This window comes from Dendrobates tinctorius, unplaced genomic scaffold (assembly GCF_039654945.1).
Source record: "Dendrobates tinctorius isolate UK_male_01 unplaced genomic scaffold, ASM3965494v1 ptg000038l, whole genome shotgun sequence".
NCBI lineage: Eukaryota > Metazoa > Chordata > Amphibia > Anura > Dendrobatidae > Dendrobates > Dendrobates tinctorius.
Window position 1 is genome coordinate 28,169,583 of NW_027361706.1, and position 10,496 is coordinate 28,180,078.

General features: G+C 45.9%; 1 protein-coding gene across 7 annotated transcripts in view; it reads right to left on the reverse strand.

The window, feature by feature from the left end:
• NISCH (nischarin) overlaps positions 1 to 9,730 on the reverse strand; it is a 110,275-nt gene extending 100,545 nt beyond the window's left edge. For 3 of the 7 annotated variants that reach the window (XR_012231899.1, XM_073574327.1, XM_073574326.1), the window contains exons 1-4: positions 9,427 to 9,712; positions 6,927 to 7,010; positions 5,608 to 5,790; positions 2,925 to 2,973 (exon numbers count right to left, since the gene is read on the reverse strand). Coding sequence is in view for 6 of the 7 variants with exons in the window: in XM_073574327.1 (XP_073430428.1) it covers positions 2,925 to 2,973; positions 5,608 to 5,790; positions 6,927 to 7,010; positions 9,427 to 9,513 (403 nt within the window). In the remaining variant the exon portion in view is untranslated. Of the gene's footprint in view, positions 1 to 2,924; positions 2,974 to 5,607; positions 5,791 to 6,926; positions 7,011 to 9,426 lie in introns of all 7 variants that reach the window. The other 4 variants (XM_073574322.1, XM_073574324.1, XM_073574323.1 and 1 more) reach the window with 3 other exon arrangements.
• Between the last annotated feature and the right edge of the window lie 766 nt (positions 9,731 to 10,496).

The window sequence follows — 10,496 nt, forward strand, 5'->3', positions numbered from 1 at the left end:
ATGCCCTTTCATGTGGTGCTGTCTTGGGTAAAGGAAAATATAATATTTTCACCAAAAATGTTGGTTTAGGCTCAAATTTTTTCACTTTCACAAAACAAGAATAAATGGACCACCCAGTTTGTTGTGTAATTTATCCTGAGAACGTCGATGCTCCATATGTGGGGAAAAACTACTGTTTGAGCGCAGAGCAGGGCTTGGAAATGAAGGAGCACTATTGGACATTTAGTTCTGGCTGGAAAAGACTGCGGACGCCATGTAGCATTTGAAGAGCCCCAATGGTGCCAAAACAACAAACACCTCCCACAAGTGACCCCATTTTGGAAACCACACCCCTCAAGGAATTTATTTAGGGGTGTGGTGAGCAATGTAAACTCACAGGTTATTCACATGATTTTATAACACTGAAACATGAAAAAGAAAAATTTAATTTTTTCCACAAAATATTGTTTTAGCCCCAATTTTTATTTTCACATTGAATAAGAAATGGACCCAAATATTTATAAAGCAATTTCTTCTGACATGATGCAATGCCCAATACATGGTCAGAAACTACTATTTGTACACATGACAGGGCTCAGAAGAAAGAAAATTACAGGACACCATACCTAGGTGACCCCGCAGCCATTATTCGGCCTGCATCACTATGAAGACCATCGTCATGAAGTTATCGCAATCAAGTTGTGCAGATTGGAGCAAAGAGGAAGCCCCTCCCTCTATAAGCAGATCATTGTCACCGTCACTATTGACAGTGGCATCAGAAGGGTAAACCGCCTGCCATCGGCGCCAGATACTGCTGGTTGCCAGCCCTATATATAACTGATAACCGTTGATGATTTTGCCAGCTCTGATCATCGTGCCGCAAATGTACAGTGGTTTGGGGGAACGCACTTCCTGCTGCCCCATACATGTATGGTGGATGTAGTGGGGGGGGGTTAAATCTTCCCATGTTATTATTAAGGGACTGATGAACTGATTAAAAATAAAACAGGTTTTTATTTTTTAACTTAACCTTTGAGCAGATATTGGCTTCCAAACTGTAGGGCGCCTATTTTACCCTTCAACATAGTGGACATTCTTCACTGGGGGAGTTTATTTTTTCCCCTGTATGGCACTGCCACATCCTAGGAAGGTAGAATCATACAGGTGTAAAAAAAAAAAAAAAAAAGTAAGAGCTCACCCAGGTTAGAAGTGGCTTTTTCAGTATGATTTGGGAAAAATGATGTCTAAACTTAAATACAATGATATCTACTCACTCCAGGACCCCTATTTGACATTAAAGGAGGAGTGCTGTGCTCTAATGTCATCACATACAAAGTTCTGGATTAGTGGTGAGCGAGAATGTGCTCTGATAAGGTGTTATCCTAGCATGCTCGTGTGCTGAGTGATTTCAGCGTGCTCAAATAATATGTTCGCGTCCCTGAGCCTGAATGTCTCACGATTGTTCAACAGCCTCAAAATATGCAAGGATTGCCTAACAAACAGGCAATTCCTGCATGTGTTTCGGCTGTCGAAGAGCCTCGGGGACTAAAACATATTTTTTGAGAATGCCGAAGACACGCGGTTAGCCCTCAGCATGCTTAGGCCTGTTTCACACATCCGTTTTTTCCCTTCAGTCAAAATCCGCCAAATTTAAAAAAACGGATCCGCCAAAAAAGGGGCGGATCCGTTTTTTTCCCCCCATAGACTTACATTGTTGGCGGATCTTGACTGACGGTCGTCCTCCCCTCCTATTTTTTTTTACTGATCCGCGAAGATTTTAGCGGCTCCCGGGCGGATGGAACGGACCCTGCAACTTTTTTTGCTTTGACGGTCCGCTAATTTCAGCATTAACCCATAAATGCCGCTCCGGGAGCTGATAAAATCCCTCTCTATCTTCACCTGGGCTTCAACTGCGACAACCATAACACCCTCGCCATACACAACCGATCTTGTTACTATGAACACGCGAGACCGCGGCTAAAGTCTCTTGGAGGCCTGCGACATCGCGCCGATCTCGTTCCTATCAGTACGTGAAATCTCGGCGCAAATCTCTTGGAGGCCTGACATCGCACCGATCTCGTTCCTATCAGCACGTGAGATCGCGGCGCAAATCTCTTGGAGGCCCGACATCGCATCGATCTCGTTCCTATCAGCACGCGAGATCGCGGCGAAGATCTCTTGGAGGCCCGTGACATCGCGCCGATCTCGTTTCTGCCAGCACGCGAGATCGCGGCGAAGATCTCTTAGAGGCCCGTGACATCGTGACGATCTCGTTTCTATCAGCATGCGAGATCGCGGCGCAAATCTCTTGGAGGCCCGCAACATCGCGCGGATCTCGTTGCTATCAGCACGCGAGATCGCGGCGAAGATCTCTTGGAGGCCCGCGACATCGCGCCGTGCTTGGAATCCAGCAATATCGCGCCGATGCATTCAAGCCCGCGAGATCTTTGAAAGCGGTCCCTTTAAATGACGCCGCTTTCCTCCTTCCGCGGTCCGCTGTTGTCCGTTCTTCTCTGTACGGTGACGGTTCAGTTTTTTTCACCTTTGGCAGATTGCAGCTGACCGCCGCCAACGGAGGTGTGAAAGAGGCCTTAGATAGCACCTTATCCGAGCATGTTCGCTCATCACTACTCTGGATACATCCCAGGTATCGAGGAGTTGTTGTTTCCCAATGCCCAAGATAGATCTAGAGAATGTATGTGAGGGCATTGGAGAGCAGCACTCCTCCTGTGATATAAGAATATAGATAAAAGTGATTATGCGGCCACTAGAGTATTTATGAATAACAATAGGATTAGGAAGAATAAGGTCCCGATCTTATTACAACTCCTGCAGCTCCCAATCCATGTGCCATACAGCAAAGTCAAATGTTCTCTCCATCACATTTACTCTGTTACATGTCTGAGAAGATCATCTTCTCATCAGTTTAATAAGTGTAAAATTACCATTATGGTAAAGCTCCTCAGCCAAAACAGCTGCAATTCCATGGATTTCCTGAAAAAAACAAAAAACAAAAAGGATCCTTTATTACCGGCCAAGCACATGACATGCAGACGGTCAGACGTCAATTTTACAGACGGAAATGGAAGGTTATCTCGTGATGACTCTAAGCTCCCAGTGGTTCTAAAAACAGTTATATATATCAGAGTGAACCACATCTTTAATTTGATATCTGTACTGTAAGGAAACAAATTATGAAATTTTAGGTACACTCTGGGCCAACCCGATATGTGCAATAGGCCCCTGTGCAATCCCCTGAACAGCATAATGAGGAGGCCGCAAGTCAGGGAATCCGGGCAAATAATGGAGACCTGGCTTTGCATGTGAAGTGTACAGCTCTGTGCAATCAAATATGGAGATATATGTGAAGGTTACGGAAACATCGGAGCATGGCTGCTGCCTCAATAGGTTCATCCTCTACCTGCATATCTTGTGCATTAGTAAAAGAAAGAAACAAAGTTCACATCCGCTCACCAGAGCAGGCAATGATCCACAAGGCGTACGGTGCACGGACAAATCCTGGCTATGCTTTCAGGTAAGTAGACATAAAGACAAAGTCCAGCTCCGCAAAAATTTTTTTTTTTTTAGAAAAACAGTTGAAAAATTAAGATTATCATTTATTTGAATGCTTAAAAAAAACAAACAAACATAGCATTAGGCCTACACGTTTCAAGCACTACCACACTCATAACCATCTATGATTAAGAACGTGGAAGCTTGGTCCTGTACTTGGACCCTAAATTTCAGTTTGGAGGCAGAAAGCAGGGCATGCATTCACAGTCCATCTCTATAGAGCTGAATGGAACTGTCAGAAAAAGCCATAAAATAATGTTTAAAATGCTTTCAGGCCAAGAAAAGGGAATTTGGGGGTCTGACTCCATCATTGCTACTTTAATAACCTGTCTCTATGCTGGGTTATAGGAGTAAAAATAAAGTTGCTGTTGTAAAAAACTCTACAACGGACCCCTGCAAATATATGCTTGGCACCTTCATCCTCGAAATTGGGGGATACCCCAATACTTCATTCTCTGATGAGAGAATCTGCATCCTACACAGGTACCCTTAGACATTAGACTCAAGTTTTACATTAACTTTCGGTTTGGTTGGAGTTCATGAACTAAAGAACAAATGCTCATTTTAGATGACTGATCATAGACCATCAGTGTCTAAAAATAAAGCCACCCATGAATGCAGTTTTGTTCGCCAAATAGATCCTTCATTCAACAAAAGATCTTTCATTAAAATACTACACCCAGATTTTTAGTCGTTGCCTGGTGTAAGAGCTCATAGTGCCAGGCTGAACAACTGTAATAGCCAAATCAAGACTAAAACGTCTGCGGCTGCAATGGGGTAACGATTTTTCGGAAGATGACCACTTTGATAAGGTGTTATCTGAGCATACTTGTATGCTAATAGAGTATCTTCAGAGTGCTCGAAAAATGTTCTCGAGTCCCTGAGGCTGCATGTCTCGCTGCTGTTCGACAGCTGCAACACACAGAGGGGTGGCCTGTTTGTTAGGCATTCCCTGCATGTGTTGCGGTTGTCGAACAGCCACGAACATGCAGCCGCGGGGAGTCGTACATAGAGTATCTTCGGCATTGTGAAGACACCAGAGTATATTTTAATTACCCAGATGACTTATGTTTTTGCAAGCCAAGAAGAATTGACGTTTTATCTGTATATTGGCTTGTGGATTTAAGTGTTTATATCTGGTGGGTCAAGAAGACAGACTTGCATACCATTTAACATGCTGTAGCTACCATTTGGACATTCTGATAAACACTCAACGGACGAGAGACAGGACTGCAGCCAATTCATCATGGCACCATCACAAGGGACACGGATCTATGAGTCTAAAACCTATGGGTTTTCGGCTCCTGTTGGAAGGACACAGATCTGATCCAGTGACCATCTCTGAACCATGGATATGCTTGGAGAAAGCCAGGTTTTGGGACCCGCTGGTCGCCTTGTTCCATGGAGATGGTCGGATAAGCCAGGTGGTGACTGTCAACTGGCTTTGGACCTTGTACGGACGCCATGAACTGTTTCTGTCACCTCCCTACGCTTGTCGATATCTCTTTTCTGTGTATCACAGGTGGAATAGCGACCCTGGGAAATCTGACGTAACATCTACCATTATCCCGGCAAGACAGGGGAAGGGTGAAACCCTGTAATGTGCACCATCTTGGGGTAATTGCTGGGATTGTTTTGTTTGCTATTGGGTGATGTGTTTCAGTAAATATTGCCACACTGTTTTACCCTAACCCTGTGTTGTCTGTGTAGTGTATTACCCACCGGGAGATAGAGCGAGTGTTCAGTGGTATGACCCCGGGTCCATGCGGTTTCGGCTATCAGACTTGGGCGCCGGTTGACACCCCGTTTCTCCACAGGCATGCTCGAATACCATTATCCCACAAGCATGCTCAGATAACACCTTAACAGAGCATGCTCGCTCATCACTAATGTGCAACCATCAAACTACTTTAATCCAATGCCTATGTAAATGGTGAAAATAAACATCAATTTCTCCATTCCAGGAGAGAATTCATTCACTTTAATGACAGCATGTCTGTGCACAGATGAATTAAAGTAGCAGATCTTTTTAATAGTACCTTGTAATGAACTTACATATAAATGAAAATGCAGGAACTGTGATAAAACTTTAGGTACATTGGTGGGAAATGCTGTGAGCAGAGCCTGTAGATAGACCTCCAGATCCTTCTGTCTTTTTTCCACCAAGGTTTTGGAGTTCTTTCCGATTATCTTTTTCGGAGGCAATAAATTCCACTCGATTTTGTTCTCCGCTTTCAGCTGCAACCCAACATAGGATAAACATTAGGGCAAAAATCATGTTGTAAAACTTGATTTCATGGAGCAGGTCCTCCGAGGTAGCAGGCTGCACCATCTTTCCAAGTAAAGGAAAGGAAAAATTAACATAACGAAACCGAACATTTCAACCAGCCACTGAAATCAATGGGATGTTGAACTGATCAGTTACATTCAGTTCTTCTGTGCTTAAAAAACAAACAATCCTCTTTTGAACCAAGCCTTAGGGCCCCGTCACACATAGCAATCTCGCTAGCGAGATCGCTGCTGAGTCACAACTTTTGTGACACAACAGCGATCTCACCAGCGAGATCGCTGTGTGTGACAGCGATCGGCCCCCCTGCCGGTATCGCTGCAAGAAACCTCTGGACATTTTTTTCGTCGCTGATCTCCCGCTGGCCAGCACGCATCGCTGTGTGTGACAGGCGGGAGACCAGCGATCAGGTGTAAAATAATAAAAAAAAATATCGTTATTCTCACCTTCCGGCGTCCCGCACAGTCTTCCCGCCTCTCTCCACGCTCCCGGTCCCAGTAATCCTTTGCAAGAATGACGGCGAGACTTTGCGATCCCGCAAGAACGGACGTCATCGCGGTAATTCTCGCAAAAGATTACTGGGACCGGAGCGTGGAGAGAGTCGGGAATGCTGCGCAGGACGTCGGAAGGTGAGAATAACAATATTTTTTATTTTAATTCTATTTTTGACATGAATATGGCATCAGCGCTAACGAACACAGCGAGGCCGTGCGCGCGGCGTCTCTGTGCTGATCGCTGGTGAAGCTGTCTGTGTGACAGCTCACCAGCAATCACATAGCGACTTACCAGCGATCCGGACACGTTGATATCGTTGTCGGGATCGCTGGTAAGTCGCTATGTGTGACTCCAGCTTTACTATATACTGTTTTGATGGAACTATACGTTAACCCTAGTCGTCTTCTCATGTGACCTTAATCCAAGCAGAAATTACAGCTCATTTAACAGAGAATGAAATATACCCCAAATCTCAGAGATCTCTTTATAAGTGTATTGTAAGACAATCATCCATGCTGACGGTCTCCAAGACCTGAGCTTAAGCACAGAAATGAAACAGGGGCTCAATTAGGAGTCTAGCTTTAATACTCACCTTTTCATGAAGATCGTAAAAGTCACTGTAGCGATGCTTTACAGTCCAATTATATATGCCAGTGTAAACTTCAATGATATACACCTAAGACAGATAAACAACAAAAAGTAAGAAAATGTAGGTCACAATATATTTATAGGCCTTCCATACATACAATATAAATCAGGGCCGGCCCAACATAATAGCCAGGTAACTAGGAAATTGGTCTTGGCAAACCTGCTCTTCGTGCATTCCATGTCTGGGTGTTTCTAGCTGGTGCTGAATGTATGGCACTATATAATCACTGTAAGAACGAAGCTCCATCACTCCATGCAAAAATGGCCACAGACTGCAGAGAAACTGAAAAGCGATATGTGGGAGCCACCACTGAGACCAAACAGGGAAGGGAGGGAGCCGCCGCCACGACCAACGGGGAAGGGAGGGAGCCGCCGCCACGACCAACGGGGAAGGGAGGGAGCCACACCCACGAACAAACGGAGAAGAGAGGGAGCCGCCGCCAAGACCAAACGGGGAAGGGAGGGAGCCGCCGCCAAGACCAAACGGGGAAGGGAGGGAGCCGCCGCCAAGACCAAACGGGGAAATTACAGGGGTTAATTTTGTTTTTCCAGGAAGTAATAGTGGGGGTGTAACAAAGTTACTTATTAAGTGAGTACAGATAAAATTGTGCGAAAAAGGGCACTGTTGTTAATCAGGGGAGCTCACGTCTTATTATTGGGGGAAAATCTCAGGTGATGTGTAAGGTGAGGCCCACACATCCCCAGATGTAGCCTCTAGAATAAATCATTTGATGTAAGGCATGTCAATGTTGGCTCCTAACTTCTGGACTTGGCCCCTTTATTGCAAATGTTGGGCGCTCAATATATGGCTGGCACAACCATCTTAGTGCTCCCATTACATGCCACAAAACTGAAGCACTGCAGTATATAGATTTAAAACGGCTGTCCACTACTTTAGCATTGATGACCTTTCCTTAGGATAGGTTGTCAATACCTGATCGGCCGTGGTCCGACACCGAAAGATCAGCTTTCACCGCCATTGCAAGGACTCATGGAGCTGCTCCGTCTACTGATAGTGGCTGCAGCACGACACCCATCGGACCAAAACTGGACCCAGAACGCCCTTGGGTGAGTATAAGCTAACTCGTTTTTCTTATCTTTCAGATTACATCGGGGACTTATCTATAGCATTACAGAACACTGTAGATAAACCCCTGATGGCGGTGTCGGCAGCTCATACTCGAAAAATGGGGTGACAGATTCCCTAATCAAGTCAATAGGAGACAGATGTACAGTACCATGCGGCGGCCACAGTCAGAAGATGGAGCAGCGATGCAACTGAGCATTTCCAGCTGCTGCTAACAGCTGATTGGTGGAGGTGCAGGACCCCGGCCCATCAGATACCAAGGATAGCATCAATGCTAAAGTAGTGGATAACGTCTTTTAAGTTCCCAAGATTAAATATATCAGTTTCAATCACCCCCCCCACCTTTTCACATTAAAAATCAGACATAAAAAATAAACATATTTGATATTTCCGGGTCTGAAAATTCTAAATCTAATATTATTTAACTAAAACATAAACTCTGTACGGTAGAAAAAAAACAAATGACAAAATTGCCTCATTCCAGTGGCTGCGCCCTCTTCCCTCAAAAATGCAATTCAAATCAATAAAAAGGCTCTATGTGCACCAAAATGGTAACAACCTCTCGGCAAGCAAACAAGAAGCCCTGCTACGGCTCGACCAACATCCATCATCGTCACAAGTAAAATTCCATTTTTTTTTTCACAGAGTTCAGAGTTATTAAAACCAAATACATATAGGTATACACATAATGTCTGACATTTGGTACCGCGGTAATCACACAGACCTGGAGAATTACGTCTGAGGGTCATTTTTAAGCAACAGTGAACGCCATAGAATCTAAACAGCAAAATACGTTGACGGAATTTTTTTCCCCCTCATTTGGTATAATTTTCCCTTTTTTCAGTGCATTGTACGGTGTCACAACAAACCTGCAAATGGTTCCGTAGATGTCAAAGTAAAAAAAGTTATGTCTCTAGGGAAGAAGAGGAAGAAAAAAAACACAAAAATGTAAAATATTCCAGTTGGGAAGGGGTTAACATGCAATTCTCCATAAGTCTCTGAACTGACAATTTTGGGGTTCGGTCCTCGGTTTGCCAGTGTTGAGGTACTACAGGTTCCCCATAGGAGCCCATTCTGCCGCTGTGAGGACAGGATACACTGGGGAGGTGGAATATCACTGAAAAACTACACAACTGACCCCCAAAAGTTTCTGCAGTTGATTTTTGCTTGTAGCTGTGGTAAAACTACAACTCCCATCATGCCCTGGCAGCCGCTGGCTCTAAAAGAGTGCTCGGAGTTGTAGTTTTGCAGTGCAGCCAGACACAATTATTTTAAGTGAATAGTCCCATACACGACTACTCCGCACAGCTGGGGCCACCGTACACACAGATCACTACGCCCGGGCCCGGCCACTCACCGTGTAATTCTCCACCAACTCCGAGCCGATGACCTTCACCTCAGGCTGCTTCTCGCCATCCTCCGTAAAACCCGCCTTGTCCTCCATGGTGGCCGGTGTGAACGGAGAATGAGCCCAGTCCCCCGGGTCAGTCGCTCTCTCCCACTGCTGGAGCCGCCATGTTTGTTTACGCAGCGATCACAGTTCAACAAACTTTATTGACATGTCCACAAGATAACACAGTGCCACTGACAGCGGGTGAGGTGCCTCCGGTGACGTCACGGTCATGTGATCACATGTCACATGTAAGGGCGGAGCCAAGCTTGGAATGAGCAGGTGTCTGTATGTGATCTCTGGGGAAAGTGGTTGTCACGTGGTGCAGTGCGCGTGCGCAGTTGAGACGAAGTGGGGGTTGTGTGTGTGACGTGATACAGCGGAGCCGTGTGTGTGACGTGATACAGCGGAGCCGTGTGTGTGACGTGATACAGCGGAGCCGTGTGTGTGACGTGATACAGCGGAGCCGTGTGTGTGACGTGATACAGCGGAGCCGTGTGTGTGACGTGGATACAGCGGAGCCGTGTGTGTGACGTGATACAGCGGAGCCGTGTGTGTGACGTGATACAGCGGAGCCGTGTGTGTGACGTGATACAGCGGAGCCGTGTGTGTGACGTGGATACAGCGGAGCCGTGTGTGTGACGTGATACAGCGGAGCCGTGTGTGTGACGTGATACAGCGGAGCCGTGTGTGTGACGTGGATACAGCGGAGCCGTGTGTGTGACGTGGGTACAGCGGAGCCGTGCGTGTGTGACGTGGATACAGCGGAGCCGTGCGTGTGTGACGTGGGTACAGCGGAGCCGTGCGTGTGTGCAGCGTCGGACTGGAACGCCTTGGGCCCACCAGAGAAAATCATTCTTGGGGCCCACTATGTAGCTGCATAGAGTTAAATACCAGACCACCAATTGTGCGGTAAAACACGCTAATATCCGGGTATAATATAAGGTTGTACATGTCTTAATTATGTAGCAGGAGTTGTGGTAGCCCCCTCATAGAATATAATGCGGCCCCCTCACATAGTATAATGCAGCCATCTC